This window comes from Anolis sagrei, chromosome 3 (assembly GCF_037176765.1).
Source record: "Anolis sagrei isolate rAnoSag1 chromosome 3, rAnoSag1.mat, whole genome shotgun sequence".
In the NCBI taxonomy this organism is placed as follows: Eukaryota; Metazoa; Chordata; class Lepidosauria; order Squamata; family Dactyloidae; genus Anolis; species Anolis sagrei.
The window spans coordinates 235602622-235622862 of NC_090023.1; the positions used below are offsets into that span (position 1 = coordinate 235602622).

The following is a 20241-nucleotide window of genomic DNA, read 5'->3' on the forward strand; positions in this document are numbered from 1 at the left end:
GGTGGTTTGAATCTGGGGAGCAGGGTGAGCTCCTACTGTGAGCTCCAGCTTCTGCCAACCTAGCAGTTTGAAAACATGCAAATGTGAGTAGATCAGTAGATACTGCTCCAGCGGGAAGGTAATGGCACTCCATGCAGTCATGCTGACCACATGACCTTGGAGGACGCCAGCTCTTTGGTTTAGAAATGGAGGTAAACACCACTCCCCAGAGTCAGACATGACTAGACTTAATGTCGAGGGGAAACCTTTGCCATTTTAAAAATGCAAACCTATGCTACATTGTCTTTGTTTCTCTTCATATTTTAATTGCTGTGTTTTAGTAGTAATATGAAGTCAATACAGTGTTTACAATATGATATTAGTTAGGCTTATTTATAATGATAATTGTAAAGCAACCAGAAACTATTTATCCGGCATCTACCAATCTCCATGGGTGCTAGTTAACAATCCTCTCTCTCTCTCTCTCTATCTATCTATCTATCTATCTATCTATCTATATATAATTTCATTCAATCACCAGCAATAAGGGAAACAGTATGGAGTAATCATAAAGTGAGACACTAAGTCGGTGGAGAGTATTTCCTGTAGCCTTTGAGATGTAGTGAAAATTTCAAGGCGTTTTCTAAAAGGAAGCTATCCGGTTCTGAGCTGGCCTGGGGAGAAAAGCTTGCTGACTTGGTCAGCTACTTCTTCATGATCTCTCAAGGCACGTGAAAGGTGGACAAGTGCCAGTTCTGACATTAGTCCTGAAAATATGTGAAATGGGTGGGGGACACTTGTCAAATATTCTCTACTGTTATAGGGCTTTTTTTAGTGTTTTGTTGCAGTTATTCCTGCAATTACTGCTTTAGTTTGTAGATATTTGCCACTTCCTGAGATTGCGTTAGCCAGGCACATTAAATGTTTGCCTCCAGGGCTAATTGCAGGAAACTGACTAATGATTACTTGCTAATCCCTAAGTTCATTATAGTCAGTTATGCCTGTAAAAGTTATTGTTTGCCCATCCCCACCCTACAAGATATTGCTGAAGTGAAACTTTGAGCAACCCTAGCCAGCATATCTACTAATAAAAATACTGGAGACTGCAGTTCAGTGATATTTGGAGCATTGCTTTTAAATTATATGATGTGGAGTACACTCTGTCCTATGGACTAGTACCATATTTCTATCCATTGGCTAAAATGTTTCTTACATTACTGGAAGATCTCCAGGGCATAGCATAGTTCATTGACCTCCACTTTGAGTCTCATTGATTGCAAGAATCACCCAGCATACATCTACACTGAAGAATGAATGCCGTTTGACACCATTCGAACTGCCATGTCTCATTGCCATGGAATCATGGGAGTTGTAGTTTGGTGAGGCATCAGCGCTCTTTGGCAGAGAAGTCTGAAGACCTTGTAAGACTCCCTTATTTCATAGCATTGAGTGGTGGCAATTAAAGTGGTGTTAAACTGTGTTAATTCTTCAGTGTAGATGCACCCACAGTTGTCATCCCTGAATTGGAATGTTCCTAAATTTACCTGTTGCTCTACAGCAATTAAGACAAAAATTGCTATGCAAATAGTTTTGAAATATGTAACTGTCCAATATTTTGAAGAGGTTGGACATACCCTCTGTAGATAGTTTAGTAAACTTTTTATCCCTTGAAAGATTAACCTTGTTCAAGAATTTGGTATTGTAGATCATGGTTTTACATCAAGCACCTAAGATACACAACTTATTAAAACTGCATGCATAGAGAACATCTGGAGTCTGTTGCCAGATTAAAGTCTATTAGTAAAGCATATGCTTTATTTAGAAGGTTCCAGATTCAACCTTAGATATCCCCATTTAGAAGTTAACAAATAGGAGAATATGCATAATAGTGCAGCAACAATCAGGAGTGCTGGTTGCAATAATAGATTGCCATCCTCTGGGGAGAAAATTATTTTTTTTATATAACTGAGGTCTGGATTCTTATGGTCAGAACATTAAGAACATCTTAATGATGCTAGAACACTGGGGAATCTTATGACCATGGTATATTATATATTTATAGTGGAAAATAATGGGAGCATTATCTGTTAAATCATGCTTTTTTTGCCAAATTTTGTAAAAATAGATTTGAGGTTTTAAAGTGTTCTTGATATGTATTCAGTGGAATTCAATCTGGATAGCATCAGATCATAATTGTATGTTTTCTTTGAAGACCTTTCCTGTACTACATAAATATTTCAGAAAGCTGTTGTAACAGAGTTTAAGCTATTTGTGCAGATCGTGCATTTTTCTTAGTACTTCGATTACATCAGTTGTAAAAGGTAGTTTTTTTCAAAGAATATTTATGATGAAACTATATTTCTCTGTGTTTACCAAATGTTAGTCATCCATCCTTGCAAACCACAATAATTTCTCTGTGAAAATATAAAGTAGTTCAGTAAACTTAAGGTGAAAGGTGTACTGTCAGTAGTAATTCCTGATGCAGTAAAACACTATAATTCTCAACTGTTTTTATTAGCTCTCTTTTGTAAGCATGAACAAACATCAGTCGTATCACTGTTTTAATTTATTCATAAATCCATACTTCAGTAAACAACATTATCTTTACAGAGGTGTAACTTATGCAATCTCCAATGTTTCTTGTACCTGCAGGCGTCATTGCTTCTCATCTCTAGGCCTTCAAATTCCATTTTGTACATTACACTGGTGGTATGGTTGCTCTTGAACATCTGTAGGAGAAATAAACTTGCTGCCCTTTATGGAGTAGGTTTCTGTTAAGAATACAGCACATGAAATAAGCTTTACCAACTGTTAGGATTTCTGGGAGTTGAAGGCAAAAACATCTGGGGACCCACAGGTTGAGCACCACTGTCTTACAGAATCCTAGACAATTATCCACCCACAAATTGGGATGTGGACAAAATTAAATGTTTTGCCCCAAAATGGGCAATATAATGAAAGAGTCAGGTTGCTATTGTCCATTTTGCCTCATTTGGGGTTCCCTGGCTATTTTTAATCGCCTAGAATCCTTTTGGTCTAAACTAGGCCTGCACAACCTGGGGGTCCTCCAGCTGTTTTGGCCTCTAACTCCCTGAATTCCTGGCTGTTGGATAAGCTGGCTATGGCTTCTGGGAGTTGGAGGCCAAAACAGCTGCAGGCTTACAGGTTGTGCAGGCCGGGTCTATACAAACCTGTCTTTAAGGGATCAGAAGAGAAGTTAAACCCCTTTCTGAAATGATGTAAAGTTGAAGGAAGTTCCTGAGATTTTATAAAGGTAGGTGGAAGTACTCAGTAGTAATATCCACTAGAGAGGTTTGTGGTTGGTGACAGCTCTTTAGAGACAAGAAATTGCTACGTAATTTTAATACAGTTGGAGGAACCCTTGACTGCCCTTAAAATGGCTTGGAGAGCTAGATATAGCTTATAGGTCACACTTTGCCTTGCCCCTGATTTAAGCAAAGTATTCTGATGCCTGTGAAATGTTTCTCCTTATAAAAAGGATGTGGGTGGTGGATGTGGTCTTTGTGTTGCTGGATCCCATTTGTGTAACCATCATTTGTTTGAAGTATGTACAGACATACCCAGTGCACAATAGCAAAACCCAAAGCAAACCCAACTGATGTTTTGTTAATGCAGACTAGACCACCCACAGTTAAGCACTAGTGATGTTTCTCTTCTCCCTCTTCCTCCTATTGACACCTGCATGTTTGTTTGTTAAAGTGAAAACTTGAATTCTAATAAACCTAAACACACAATAGAATCTCTAAGCTTTCTCGAACATGGCATATAAAATAAAACCAATATCTTCATGGTTCTTAAAAGTAACTTTTCCAAAATCTGGTCTCAGTTTTATAGTTACGGAATAGCCTGAGGCTTTCCTTAGAAAGAAAACTGCCCTTGAGCTCAATAGACTGAAATATTGTTATATTGGAATATTTTAAGAATTAATATCTGCGTGTATATAAAACTTTCTTGAAAACTTAGAAGGGATAGTGCCTCTCAAAAGATAAGTGTAGTTGTATTTGAATTAACACCTATGAACAAACTCCTTAAGAGTTAGAAAAATCCTTGAGCATTAAGGTTCCAAAGCCTAACTTCTCAACAGGCTTTGAATACATAGATCAAAACAATAAAAAGTGATTTATTAAAATGTCAGTTACTGTTTCTGAAACTTAATCATATTTTGGGCAGTGGCTAATTTTAAAAGTTAGGGTTTGCTTAAAAGTTCTGTTTTCTTGGAGAAATCATATGACAATATTAAATTTTCTTTCCTTATAGGCGAGGTTTAAATCCACCTCACAGAGTGAAGTCCATTTCCATGACCACATTTACACAGCAAGAAATAGAATTTCTTCAGAAACATGGGAACGAAGTAAGTATTATTGGATTCTTATTTGTCTGAAATAATTTTACAGCAATAGACAATACATCAGTGACTATAGTTTGCCATTACAGGCAGTCTCCAAGTTATGAACGACATAGGTCAGTGATTCTGAACCTGTGGGTCCCCAGATGTTTTGGCCTTCTACTCCCAGAAATCGCAACAACTGGTAAGCTGGCTGGGATTTTTGGGAGTTGTAGGCCAAAACACCTGGAAACCCACAGGTTCAGAACCACTGACATAGGTTCTGTAGGTTTGTTCTTAATTTGAAGTTGTATGTAAGTCAGAACAGGTACATTTTTAAAGTGTAACTCCAGCATTTATCTTTGGATAGCATGCGGAAAGATTAACACCCCTGAGGTGTTTCTTTTGTTCTCTGTCACCCTGTTCACCTCTGTCACCCTGTTTCTTTTGTTCTCTGTCACCCTGTTCAAAAGATTTCACCGAACTTTATGTTGCTGTGGCAGTTGGATTTTGACGAATTTGACTTGTTGTGGAAACAAGGATTTATGATAAAGCTTCAGTGAAGACACATTATCCCCATGATAATAACTCTTTCAGGAATGAATTTCCCTTCCGAGAGATAGATTTCTCTCACTTCCTGTTGTCTCACCCCCGTTCTTAACTATGAGTCATTTGTAAGTTGGATGTTTGTAACTCAGAGATTGCTTGCATTTAAAAAGCTAGTTGCACTTAAATATTTATTCTGAAGATAAGAATTTGATTCTCTCTGCCATAAGTAAAAAAAAAAGTCCATATCGGTATTTGTAAATAATATGAGGCATTTGAGCCCTTCTTAACTGTAATTTGCTTTTTTGCAACAGGAAAGATTTCTCTCAGCCTGAGACAGAATAGCCCATAGCTTTTCCCCGCCCCACTCTGCATTTTCCAGTATAAGACTTCCTGCTCAAGATGGGTGGTATTTCCTAAGACTTCCATTCATGTTGCACAACAGAATAGTTTCACAATGGCTTACTTTATATGGACTTAAACAAAGAATTTGCTGAATATGAGATCTTAAAAATTGTCAGAAACTGTAGTGATTTATTTAAATGTACAATTTGAGTTACAATTCTAGTGCAGATTCTCATACCTCTTTCTTTGAGGAATAGTTTCTAACAGCATTATGGTTATGAAAAAATGAAGTACTATATTTGAGACCTGACACACAAAGTCTTGAAATACTGTTCTTCAAGCCATGATTGCTCTAGCTGTGTATTCTAGCAGGCGCATAAATTTTCAGTTATTCGGTAAAATTAAGTTGATGATCTTTCATAGTTACAAGAGTTTTATGTATTCAAGTTCATATCCTTTTTACACCATAGAATCTCAGGGCAACATATCTCGGCATCATATAATAAATAAATTTAATTAGTGTGCACAGTGTAACAAAGTACAATAATTTGAACAAACTGAGAGACAGTTAAATAAACTGCAACACTTTGAAGTCGTTTCTATATCTATTGTTCCTTTCAACAATGTAGCTATGTTTTGCAATAGTTATAACTTCTGATTGGTCTTCAAAGACATCCCCATGTAGAGTATATTACAGTAGCCAAATTTAGAGTACCACTTCTTGGATTACTATCCCCTGTCTAGGCTGATAGGACAGTGGTTCTCAACCTGTGGCTCCCCAGGTGTTTTGGCCTACAATTCCCAGAAATCCTAGCCAGTTTACCAGTTGTTAGGATTTCTGGGAGCCGAAGGCCAAAACATCTGGGGACCCACAGGTTGAGAACCACTGTGATAGGAAGAAATGTCTATTGAATATGTAGCTGCACCCTATATTTGTATTTGGTCAAGTAATTTTGCTATGGAATGTGATTTTGCAGTTTAAAATGAGTACAGTACAGTCCCATTATCCCCGGAGGATACATTCCTGAACTTACCATTGAAAACAGAAGTCAGGGATGTTACCAAACCATGTTTGCCAAAAGTTACCAAAGAGTCACTCTAGAGGACCTAGAAAATTTATAGAGTGGTATCCTTTTTAGGAATTTGCTAGGTATCCCAGGACGACTTCATAGTAACTACTGGTGGAAGCATATTGTAGAATCTAGACATGACATATTTTGTTTGGTGCGAGTAAGTGAAACTCTGGGTATTGGTCTCACAGGCATAAAGGTCGTACTGTATGATTTATCAGTTTCTTTTCTAGATAGGATCCTGGTTGATTAGAATATAGAGAAGAGTATTTATTTTGTTTTAAGCAACTATAGTTGACCAACCAGTCCTTTGCTGCTCAGCATACTAGAAACTTTCTGCAATTTAGTTTTAGAAGTATAACTTTCTATAGTTGTTGAATAACTGAGTTTTTCATAGTACTGCTGTAAGGAGAACTGCAGAAAACACAGCAACTGGTATGCAGGGAATGCAGGCAGATGGACATGAAAATAATTCACATTTTCAGAAATCTTGTTGCAGAAGACAAGATGAGTCTTGATAAATTGATAATTGACTAAGAATATTTATTTTACTTTGTCTCCCAGACTCCAGCCAAAATAGCTTACGGAGTAGTTTCTGATGAGTAAAAACAGGAGACTCATTGCCCCACATCCTTAGAATGTATAAAGACACAATAAAGAGATGGAGGAAGAAAGGAAAAACAAGAAAAACCAGGCATCAGTTCTAAGAAAGATTAGATGCAATGAAGATACAATGCTATAGTGCATCTTGAAGTTGTTGATTTTATCAAACATCATTGGCCTCTCTGTTGAGCCACTGGAGTCTCTGATTTGTGCATCTGCATCTGCAAAAGGTTGACAGAATATGCAGTCTGTCTTTTCCCCAAAACAAAACACACAAAGAGAGATCGGTGAATGAATTATGTGCAAGCTTATACCTGGGATCTTTGAGCCACTGTCTAGTCTACAAAGTCAATAAAATGAAGCTGCAAAAAAGAAAAAATAAGGCACCTCTTACTCATAGTCTGAAATGACTAATAATTTGTGATTTCAAGACACTTCATAATATATGTATATTTATTGCTGCTTTTGGGATACTGAGAAATTGTGTATAAAGAGAAATACTGTATTTTCTGGTGTATAAGACTACTTTTTAACCCAGGAAAATCTTCTCAAATGTCGGGGGTCATCTTATACGCTGGGTGTCATTTTATAGGGCTAATGCTGAAACTTTTGAGCTGGACTGGAGAATCTGTGATCGCCACCTATGGTAGGGGGAGTTAAAAAATGGTTTCAGCTGCATCCCCACCATATGCGGCGACCGACAGAAAGCATCAAGGGCGGAGCTGTACAAGTACGGTAGAAGAAAATCCACTCACCAGGATTCATAGAAAGAAGTGACTTAATGCGGTCCCAATGACGAGCTGAGGGGGCGCCTCACTGGAAAGGTGTAAGTGAAGGGCGGAGCAAGCTGCAGGCATCCAGGACGCGCAGGTTATGGAAAAATGAGATAGAGTGGCGCTGTGCCCAGAAAAACATGTCTCTTTCATCCGTCTGGCCCGCCCTTGTATCCTATTACTGTATCTCCTTCTCTGCCTCTCAGATCCCGCTCCTGAGGCCTGCAGTGAACAGCACAGATGCACATGTGCAAGATCTGAGAGGCAGAGAAGGAGGTACGGTAATAGGAAAATTGCCAGATTGGGATCAAATCTGATGCTTTTTAAATTTTTAATTTGGTAAGCATTCAAAGAGGGGTAGTGTTATATGGCAAGTATACCCTAAACTCTATATTTTAACGGGAAAAATTGGGAGTTGTCTTAAATGCCCAGTCATCTTATGCACCGGAAAATATGGTATTACATTCCCTTTGCAGTTTCTGTTGGTGATGACCGGACTATTTCCTTATTGTAGCATTTATTCTCCAAAGCAGTGCTTCTCCAGATGTTTTGGACTTCAACTCCCACAATTCCTAATAGCTGGAATTTCTGGGAGCTGAAGTCCAAAACGTCTGGAGAAGCACAGTTTGAGAAACACTGCCCTAAAGGGTTTGTACATCTAACATTTATTGGAAAGCAAATAGGTGCCATGAGGGGAAACTACCAGTAAGTATTTCTCCATTAAAATCAGGTTTGATTCTCATCTGCTTGGCTCTCTTTTCTTTGTTATCTTTTAAGCTGTGTGGGTGCCAGCAGAGGGGACCACACACACCCTCTGCAGGCCTTAAGTGATATTGTGGCATTTACATTTCTGGGAGCTGTCTGAAATGTCAATTTTTACTGTTGCAGGGTGCAGGCAGCTTGAATGAGGGTTTTATGCTGCTTTCTTCTTCCTCTTCCTCCTCCTCCTCCTCCTCCTCCTCCTCCTCCTCCTCCTCCTCCTCCTCCTCCTCCTCCTCCTCTGCATTCTCTAAGTGTAGATTCAAGTTTCTGATTAAAATTAGTAATTCAAGAAGCCCTTCAAAAATAAGACCAAATTGTATTTTTCACTACAAGAAGAAGCCTTGTTTCCATGTTTTTGTCCTTGACCACCACACAGTGATTTAATAACTCCCATTCACTGAACCTTAGTTTGCTGCTTTGTCTGTTTGTGCTTGCCCACAAGATAAAAAAATGATTGCTAGATAAAGAGGACATATGATCCTTAGTCTTTGTTCTTCTAATGTATTTTTTTAAAAGTCCTCAAGGGTACCTTCAGCCTCATTTTTTTTTTAAAAAAAAATCTAATTCAATTTTTCTTGGAAATCCTGCAGTGTTTCTCAAACTGTGTTCCTCCAAATGTTTTGGACTTTAGCTCTCAGAAATCCCAGGCAGTTTACCAGCTTTTAGGAACTGTGGGAGCTGAAGTCCAAAACATCTGGAGGAGCACAGTTTGAAAAACACGATTCTAGTGAGAGCCTTTTTTTTCAAAGCTGGAACTGACCTCTGGCACATGACTTGCTTTGGAAAATGGCTTCTCTTGGCCTAAAACAGAAAGAGAAGAGAAAATTATTGAAAAACTACCCCCCCCCCCCAGAAGATGCAGGAGAATTTCTTCAAAAAATTATACATAAAGGTTCTCAGAATGCCAGTGGTGAATGTTTTTAGCTCTTGGGCCTCATCCCTTCCTATGGGACTTAAATTAGCTCATCTTGTTGTTCCATCCCATTTTTATTAGCATGATGTGATTATGTTCATTATTATGTGAGTCTCAAGTCTCTGCTTTTAAAGTAATAATTTTTCTCACATCTTCAACTTTTGACTCATGTGTAAACTGTTTGCTTCTTTACAAAGATATCACATTTAGCTCCAGTAACCAATGAAAGGCTGTCCCAACTGCCACTGAAAGAGTGAACAGCAACCAGTGTCTGAAACCTGAGGGCAGGGGAATCAGAATTGTAAACTGTTTATGTAAAGTGCCATATACACCGATGACACAATATACATAATAATAATGCTAAAGTTGAAATGAACAACTACATTGTTTGCCTAATGCTCAGATGTATTTTTCTTCTGTTGTCAGCCTGCCTCATTTGCAGAGGTTTGGTGGCCAGGACCCGTGCAAAAATGGGAGAAAAGTGAATATTTTAAGTTGATCCAAATATTCATGGTGCAGACCTACTTCACATTAACAGTCCTGCCCATTGTGTACTTTCTCATCTTCCCACTATAAAGCTTCAGCATTACTTTCAAACCCTTTACTATGAATATATCTCTATCCTCAGTCCTGCTGCCACCTCTCTGCTGCTTCTTTGATGTCCTGTCTACAGCCCTAGCCCCTCTCTCCATTAACCACCTTCCCACCATGAAAATTCAGTCAAAATGTAAACCCCTTTCCTGCCAATTCATCTCATCTTGCTTCTTCTCTTTCCAGATTTTAAATCCACTTCCTCTCCATAGTCCACCTGCCTCTTCACCTGTCCTTTATGTCCTGCAAACAGCACCAGACCCTCAGTCCAGAATTTAAAAAGTTGTTACGCTCACTCCCACTGATCACCTCCTTTTAAAGGGGTTTAAGGGGATCTAAACTGGCAGCAGGAATGTGGTGAGCAGGTGGGTTGGTGGGAAAAAAGTTTAAACTGACTGAGTCTTTATTATGGGAATGTGATAAATGGGATGATCAGGAAGAAGGGGAGAAACAAAGACTGTTGGTATCAAATTGCAGCTTTTCCCATCACATATACATCTACACTAAACAATGCAATAAAGTTTGAGCTGGGAAAAATGGGATTCCACTCTTGCTGATCATACAGCAGTGGTTTGCCTGCCTTTAACATGTATGGTGAACAACATCTGTCTCCAGAATCCCTTAATGAGAATACATAAACAGCAAAATAGGAAGAAAAGAGGAGAACAGATATGGTTGCCTCATCAGCTATTGTCAGAGTGTTTTTAAAAAATATAGAACTAGAAATTGGACTATCAAAATGGAAATCATATGCAAAGTGAAGACATCCTGAATGAATTTTAGAAGGAGCTTTCAGTTGCTTCTGAAACTTACGGGAGTTTTCATTGACTTAAGCGGGAGCTAGCTGTTTCATTCCACATGTTCATATTGTTAGGTTTAGATAAAAAGTGTACTGTAGAAAGCTGTTTATTCCACATGGTTTTTCCACTGGAGCTAAATTTTCTGTTAACGAGTTGATGACCAAGAACACATCTACTTTGTTAACTATGATATATCTGTAGATTCTGTAGAGCTTTCAGAATAATAGAGTTGGATTCTGCCTGATCCTCTCTGTCCTGCCTGATTCTCTCGATCAGGCAGGATTAGTCTATAACTGAACCTCAGTTTGCTATGTCTATACTTCTTAGAATATATATCACCAAAACCCACAGAGGAGATGTTTTCCTTGCTTGACTAAGAACTAAACATGGATCATACTTTCCAGTATTTATAGGATGGTGGGGATCCAATACGTGTGGGTGGCTTATGAGGTTTTCCTCTTTGCTTCAGTGTAGCTTCAAACGGAACTATCTCACTTGCACTATGAAGTCTAGTTTCATTTCTGAGTGAAGATGTAATTTGTTTATCTTGACTTTCCACTATATAGTGTTCAAATCAGTGTGCTTTCTTAAAGCTTCTAAATGGTTGATTGCTGTTGAAATGTTGAGCATTTGAAGCAATTAACTGGCTTTTGACACATAGTTTTATACATCAGTTTTGTAAATCAAATACTACTTATCGTAATACATACTACAATAGAGCCAGCAGTTTGAGTGCTGGACTAGAACACTGGAAGACAGAGGTTGAATTTTTACTCAGTCATAAAAAACACTGGGTGACCTTTGGCAAGGCACACTCTCTCAGCCAAACAGGAAGGCAATTGCGAACCTCTTTTGTATAAATATTGGTCTGCAATAAAAGCTGGAATCTTCCCTTCAGAAAACTGAAGTTAGAATAATGTGGGACAGTAATTTTCCCACTGTAATTTTCTCTCTTAAAAGAAGAATTGAATCATAGCCCTCCAAGCAGTGCTCTTTGTTGTTGCAAATTTAAGGTCCACTATTTAAGGTCTTACAAAGGTCTACTATATAACTTCAGGTGAGGTGCTTCTAAATCTTAGCTGAGATGCTACTTTATTATGATTGACATTGGGAATGTGCCCTCATCTCACCTGCTAGCAGATTTAATACAAAAATGTAAAAACAAACAAACAAAACAAAACAAAAAACAGCAACCCAAATTCCAAGCAATAGAGGACTCAGTGCAAAGGAATTATCAAACAACAATTATCTGGCCGGTATGTTTGGAATATAGCCTATCGTGTCAGCTCCTGAATGTTAAGATGTTATCAATTAGCCCACGTTATATTCTTGTTTGTTTTCCTTTGAATCACATCTGTTAGATGGTAATACTTATTCAGATACTGTTTTATCATAGTCTGTGTACCATGTTAGGCATCTGATAAGTATTTAATAATTTATAAATCTATTTCCATACCTGTATCAATTAGTGAATGCATTTCTATGAAATAGTTGGAGTGCAAATGGGAAGTTCACATAAATTGAGACATCCTTTTTGCTGAAATGAACAATTTTAAAGATATCAGTTACATTGATTCACCCCATGTTAGGATTGTGATAGTTGTAAGAATTCAGCATTGATGTATATTTATCCCTAGTACAGACTTTCTTAAGTTTTTTAAAATACTGAAGGCTGTGTTGTTGAAGGCTTTCATGACCAAAATCATTCGCTTGCTCCACTTGCCTCATTGCCAGCAGAACCTCTGAAGATGCCAGCCACAGACTCAGGTGAAATGTCAGGAAAAAATACAGCTGGAACATGGCTATTCGGCCCGAAAAACTCACAGTGACCCAATACTAAAGGTTCTTCTTTTAGTTTCCGAGAAGGATCCATTAAAAATAAACATTAAATCATAGTTCTATGCCAGCCCATGCTTATGGCAGCCAACTGTTCCTGGCCATCTTCCTGGTTTGCATTAGTCAGTATGAATGCATAAAAATCTTTGTTTTCTTCATTGCTATTAAATACTGAACAACAGCTGGAATAGGGAGGAAAATCCTTCCCCTTTTAGAAGAGCCTATGTATTTATATATTTGCCCCCTTTTCCCCAGCACTGGGATTCAAGGTAGCTTACATGATTAAAGCCAGTATGCATAAAGTTTTATATAAATAAAACATACAATAGTTTAAAAAATGTAAATAGAATTAGAAGCAATTTCAAACCATAACCATTTTTAAAAGATGCCAAATACAGCATGTTCTTAAAATCTCTTACACAATGAGCAATTGGTTTCCAAGGTCTCATTAAAACAAAAAAATCAGTGTCTGTTCTGGAAGGCAGCATGTCAGGCACCCATCTAAATTCTCTAGGCAAAGGGTTCCAGAGCCTGGAGGGAACCATCAGGTGGTGTGAGTCCTGGAAAAAAATAAGGGCCTTCCCTGAAAATCACAAGACACAGGCAGGCTCATATGGGAAAATAATTTACTTTAATTAACCTGTACCTGAGCTGTGGAGATCATTATATGATATAACCAGCACTTTGAATTGTGCCTGAATATAGACCAGAAGCCAGTGGAGTTCTTCTAACATGGGAATGTATATTACTTGCAGTGTAAAGGCCAGAAGGTGGAGTGGGCAATTTGTGTTCAATCAATTTCCCACTTGGGTCCTCTCAGGGCTCAGTTCAATCCCCCAAGCTATTAATATATACATGAAACTATTGAGTGATTGTATTGAGATATCGGTTCTAGTGCTGTTGGTACACAAATGACACTCAATTCAGTTACTTGTTTCCATCCCAAGCTAAGGAAACCAGTGCCTGTCATAAATAATGAACTAAATGAGAACAATCATATTGAAATTTAATCCAGACAAGACAAGAAATGTCCTTATAAATGAAAAGTCAGATCAGAGGATAAGGATTTCATCTGCGCTGGATGGATTTACATTCTTCTTCTATGCAGTTGAACCTATTCCCAGAGTTACTAGACTGGGCTACACTGGCATATGCCTTAGCTACAACTCTGTGTGGGCTGTCTTTGAAAAGTGTTGGGAGTTTTCATGTTGCTCATAGAGCTGCAGCCAGACTGTCTGGATCTAGTTATAAGAAATACACATTCAGAATCATACTCCAGGAAAGAATAGATCCACTGTAAAATAGTGTCTTCCAAGTCCCATCCCAGTAAGGCACCCCATGGTTGATAATACTGAAAGGCATCAAGAAGTTCAGCAAAATCAACAGGGACATATTTCTCCTGTCCAATCCATGGCATAGATTGTTCATCAGAACAACAGAAGGTATCTTAGACAGACCTGATAAAAGATTTAAATGAATCTAAATAATCTGTTTTATCCAATATTCTCTGGAACTTGGAGACTAATGCATGTGTCCAGAAATGGAATGAAACAGTAGTTGCCCAATGTGGTGGGATCAATGTAGGACTTTTTCAACAATGATTTTATAACTGCTTCCTTCAGGCTGCCTTCCCACTCAACACATTTGTTGAGTTATAATCAATAATTGTGATTTTATACTGGACACATCAACATTCTGATTCTCCATTACTGCCACTTTTCTCCTGACTTCCACAGCATACATCTGATTTAAGTCTTCCTCCCCATTACAGTATTCTGAAATACATGAGTTTCAAACATCTGATTTACAAACGACTCATAATTAAGAATGGAGATGAGAGAAATCTACCCCTCGGAAGGGAAATTCACTCTTGAAAGAGTCATTATCATGGGGAAGTTTTATCACCAATCCTTGTTTCCACAACAAGTCAAATTCTTCAAAATCCAATTGTCACAGTGACACAAAGTGCGGTGAAATGCAGGGGCAGCTCAACCCATTACGCAAAGTAAGCATTTGCAGTATAGTTGATTTTACCCAGGGGCGCTCTTGAGGCACTCTTGGGGGAAAATAGACCTTGACATATGCGAGTTGTAGTTACTGGGATGTATAGTTCACCTACAATCAAAGAGCATTCTGAACTCCACCAATGATGGAATTGAGCCAAATATGGCACAGAGAACTCTCACGACGAAGAGAAAATATATATCAGCGATTGGTTTGGGGGGGGGGGGGTGCCAAAATACTGTTTGCTTACCATTGAAAATTACCTAGGGCTGCCTCTGGTGAAATGTTATGAACAGGGGCACCTTCCCTATGGTATCCAAAGCTTAAAATTATATATTTTTGACTGGAGTTATACTTAAAATGTTCCTGTTCCGACTTCCATACAAAATCAACTTAAGAACAAAGCTACAGAATCTATCTTTATCGTAACTTGGGGACTGCCTGTATTTATCTAGCACCAGGTATAAAGAAAGAAAGAAGTGTCTGTTATCTTGTGCTGTAAAAACAGTATTGGAAATTCAGGCATACATGTAGGTTATTGTGGTAGCAGAACTTATTCATGTTTCCTGAGTAGAAAACCATCCAAGCCTTTGAAGTGAAAGCATCTGCAAAGGGTGTGGGTGAAGTCATCATCCTGTATGTGTACAGTGGCTCTGGTAAATACACAAAGAACTTCGAACAGTACTTTTACAGGATTGAAATAGGAGCCCCTGGTGGTGCAATGGGTTAAACCCTTGTGCCGGCAGGACTGAAGACCAACAGGTCAAAGGTTCAAATCTGGGGAGAACTCGGATAAGCTTCCTCTGCAGCTTTGTTTCCTCATGCGGGGACATGAAAAAGCCTCCCACAATGATGGTAAACCACCAGAACATCCAGGCATCCCTTGGGCAACGTCCTTGCAGATGACCAGTTCTCTCACACCAGAAGCAACTTGGAGTTTCTCAAGTCTCTTCTGACACGAAAAAAAGTGATTGAAATATTCCATATAGATGATAAAAGTGAAGGCAGTACCTGGAAAAGCTTTTTTTTAAAGGGTAAATTGAGAGCTTCATTTTTTGGCAGTGATTTGAATCCATGTCCTATGCAAGTTATTATTTGGTTAACAAGATGAGACTGTTTCCTGGTTGTTGTTGATTTTTAAAAAAATGAAAAAATAGTATTTCTTTTAAAAGTTTGAAAAGCAATGGTGAACATTAATTAAATAAAATGCTTATATTCAGTATCCAAAACTTAATTCTCTATGAACAAGTGTAGCCAAGAATAAGAATTATTGTAACTTGTTACTTTTGCCTTTTCATGATCCCAGTTATGTCTGTCCTTTAAAGCAATATTGTACTTCTTTTTTAAAAAGACATAATTAAAAAAAAAGACATAATAGGAAAAAGATACAAGAAATAGACCAAAAATGCACTAGGTCAGAAAATATGACAGCGTTTATTTTACTTATTTTTGGAGAACAAGGTTTATATTTAATACTCATATCCTATTAAAACAAATTATGAGTGAACAGACAAATCAAAATATAAAGAGGTACTAATTTTAAAGATGTAGTGTTGGACTTCAATTTGGGAACCAGAATCCTTAAAGACACTCTTGTGGACAGAAATACAGCAGGTGCATAATTCCTCTTTGCAGCTGGATTACAATTTTCCCTTGTACCAGTTAAAGAACTGTTAAGGCCAGTTTTTTATAGACATTTTCTGTGCTCTGGTAAGTCATCATCAATGTGAAAAACTATCTTTAAGAAAACTTGTTTTGTAATAAAGAGTCTACTCTCAATCCAATTGTTAGTCTCAATGAATTGTAGAATTTATGTGGATTATTAAATCACCCCCTTAAATAATTTCCACTGAGTTAGTGGCCCTATTCTGGTTGAGACTGACAATTATATTTAGCATTCTGTATTGAGATAAAATGTATCTTTCTGTTAGTATTTGTATTCATATAGAAATTTTAAAACATGATCTCTGTTAATAAGTAACAGATTAAATTCACTTTAATAGAACTTTATTTCACTATATGAAATAAAACCAATTATGGTAAATGTTATATGAATCTTAGATACTGTAAATGTGTTTTGGGGTCCTTCTTATCTCTGAAATATTATTTTAAATTATTTAAATAGTGAATGAACTGATCTGGTATATTAGTCTTAAATAGTTTTTCAAATCTCTGCTATTAAGTCACAGGAAAATATTGATCAGAAGTGTTGAGCAATATTAGCACATTCTCAAATACAACAAATATTTCTGTCTTGGTAGAAAGTATTTGTTGAAAAATAAATGCTCTTGCTGGGATTCACAGGCAATCTGATAATGGTCTTTTTTGAGCAGTTGGGTGGATTATTTTATTGAGTTGAAATGGACTTAAGTTAATGCTGAGTTTTTGGGGGTTTTTTCTCAATAGGTATGTAAACAAATTTGGCTAGGATTATTTGACGATCGATCATCAGCAATTCCAGACTTCAGGGATCCTCAAAAGGTCAAGGAATTTCTACAAGAAAAATATGAAAAGAAAAGATGGTTAGTACATACCTTATTTCATTATTAGTTTAAAACTGTTTGTTGGGGTTTTTTTTGTTAAGTTTGCTGGCAAGACAGTAATTTAAAAGTACATCTGCTTTTATTTACATTTGATATTTATTCTTTGACTACTTTAGCAACTCCTTCTCTTTTTCTGTAGCTCCCAGTGCAGCATCCACAGATACTAGAGTGGCCACCTGCCTGTGGTGCCAGCTATGGCACCCTATTCCTTTTGATTGTTTCCAAATGTTAATTATGGGCATGTTGGAAAGTAAAGAACTGACCTCCATCCATTGTTTACTTCTTTCTCTTCCCCTGGAATGCGTCTTGCATTATGTATTTTGCTCATTTTGGTTGGCCAATAAAGGTATTGCCCTTTTGTGGATTTGGTATTTTGTTGTATAGTGCAACAAAATCGGCCCGAGGAAGTTTTGGCAAAGGATAAAAGTGACATAGCTGAGGGTCATACTGAAAGTAATGCCTTTTTGGCTATAACCTTTATTAACAACATGAAGCATATCCAACTGCATACAAGTGCAAAGTAACTCTGACTATAACATGGTACTATTCAAAATAGTCTCCACCAGTGGCAAGGGATTTGCACTACCTTTGCACCCATACATCAGCTTCACTTTGGAAACCCTGTTTTGGACACTGTATGATCAAGTGTCTGGTAGCATCTTCCACTTTGCCTACATGATCGAAGTGCTGTCCCTGAAGGTTTCTTACATCTTACTGAACAAGTGAGAGACAGAGAGCACAAGAATGGTGCTGTAAGGTCAATGTGGCACTGCTGATCAATCCATTTGTGCAAGAACCGTGAAGTTGCTGAAGAATTGTGCTGTCAAGCATTACCATGGTGTAACTGAATTGCATCCAGTTATTTCCGTGGTCTTTTCTTATGGATGATTTCTAGAAGTTTCCAGAGTGATACAGTATAGCGGCCGCTGTTTATTGTTGTCCTGCAGTTGAGGAGATCAAACAAAATCCTCCCTTATTGTCACAGAGGACATTCATCTGTGCTGATCACTAGCTTTTGAATTTCTTGGGCAGGTCACTTCAACCTGCTGTTTGGGCCTCTAATTCTCAGAAGCCTTAGCCTGCTTGTTTAGTGGCCAGGAATTGTAGAAGCTAAAGCCCAAAACACCCGGAGGGCTACAAGTTCAAGAGGCCTGATGGAATGCCATACATGATCATACAGTTATTCCCAGGAATTGAAGCATTCCTCAAAAAGTTGTCCTTAGGTGCTTCAAATGTTGCCAACAGTTGTGAGCACACACTCAGTCTCTTCTCTTTCAAACAGCTGTTAATTTATGGGGAGCCCACTTGGCACACACTGCCCTGTATTCAAGCTTGTAGATAACCTACTCGACAGCACTATGACCACAGCCAAGTCCCTCGGCAATCTGTCAGACAGTCATACACCAGGATTCATGAATCATGCCATCCACCCTATTTTGGTTTTCATCTATTACTGCTGTCAAGGGCCTTCCACTATGTGGTTTGCCTTCAACAATGGTTTTGCCTTAAACCTTTTCACTCATCTTTGCACATTACTCTCATTAATTGTTACCTCATATACTTTTCTGAGCCTTCTGTGGCTGTTGGTAGCAGTACATTTTTCTTTGGTCAAGAACTCAATCACTGCTCTTTGTTTCTCCTTCATATCTAAGCAGTACCTTGGAATGTGGAAATAATGTTGGTTGTGAAGTATGATTTTTTTCTGGTAATGTAATAGCATCACATTTGGATTAATAGCTTCAGAGGAAGTAGCACACTGGCATTATTTTCAGTACTATCTAAACACCCCCCTTCTTCCCAATGTTCATTTAACACTTTTTCTCTTCAAAGACAAAGGGATAGAAAAACCTCTATAATATGCTTGAAGATGGCGCGAATAGGTAAAGACAGAGGAATGATGATACTTTGTCTTGTTTTTTTCTTGAGGGTGTGGTTTTGCCTGATTTGGGTGTTTCTTGGAACATTACCAGTTTCTCTTCTGTGAAATGCATATTTGGTTGTAGTATATGAGGAAATATGTGGCTTGATATTTTTGGTTCAGATTCATTTTCTACGTTCTCAGTTTTGGGAATAACTGAGTCATTTGAACTTGGAAAGCCCTTGTTGTGCCATTTTGTGACCATTTAGGCCAGGGGTCCTCAAACTTTTTAAACTGAATGCCAGGTCACAGCCTCTCAAATCAAATCATTTATTTCAGTCATTGACCAGCACAGAAAATAGTCACATTTTCATACAAACTTGGTATGTTTGGTACATTAAAATATAAATATAACGACTGAAGCACAATATGGGTGAGGGAGCAGAAGGGAAGGGGAAACAGGGTAAAAACATACAATGCCCAGATCCATCACCAAATTGTAGATTCAGAGAAGATTACTGAACACATAGTTAACTTTGTCAAACTGTTGGAGGGCCGGATTATAATTTGAAAAAAACATGAATTCCTATGCAGACTGCACATATCTTATTTGTAGTGCAAAAACACTTAAAAACAATACAATAATTAAAATGAAGAACAATTTTAACAAATATAAATTTATTAGTATTTCAATGGAAAGTGTGGGCCTGCTTTTGGCTGATGAGATAGGGTTGTTGTTGTTGTTGTTGTGTGCTTTCAAGTCATTTCAGACTTAGGTTGACCCCAAGCGAGTGCCGGGTAAATGACCTTGGAGGGCCGCATCCGGCCCCCGAGCCTTAGTTTGAGGACCCCTGATTTAGGCTCTCTAAGTCAAGTTGTCCGGTTTCTCAGACTACAATATATGAGCATGGGCACAGAAAGTACCATCTTAAAAGCTTATCTTGGGATCTTGGAATTTCTCTCTCTTCCCAAGCATTATAGCATTGGCTTAAGCTTGGAGCTGAAGCATTTGGACATTTCTGCCAATGTGTTTTAGTCTACATTTGAATAGCAGTGCATTTGAACATAGTTTTGTATTGAGCATAAGGATGAAATACACCCAGGCACATTTTAAAAAGATTTGTAGCCTGCATTAACATAAGGCAAAAAGTTGCTGCACATACTGGAATCCAATTTTCCATATAGTAGCCTTTAGGTGAGCTTTGAAAGAGTATAAGCTTTGAAAGGCCATGCTTTCCCCTGTTGTTTTGCTTATTTAAAGTTTTTTGTCTTA

At 37.9% G+C, this 20241-nt stretch overlaps 1 protein-coding gene across 19 annotated transcripts in view; it reads left to right on the top strand.

Annotated features, from left to right (window-relative positions):
- The window catches only part of AGFG1 (ArfGAP with FG repeats 1), a 42558-nt gene that overhangs the window by 4688 nt on the left and 17629 nt on the right, over positions 1-20241 (top strand). For all 19 annotated transcript variants that reach the window (XM_067465972.1, XM_067465974.1, XM_067465969.1 and 16 more), the window contains exons 2-3: positions 4258-4351; positions 16974-17089. In XM_067465972.1, coding sequence (XP_067322073.1) covers positions 4258-4351; positions 16974-17089 — 210 coding nt within the window. The remainder of the gene's footprint in view (positions 1-4257; positions 4352-16973; positions 17090-20241) is intronic.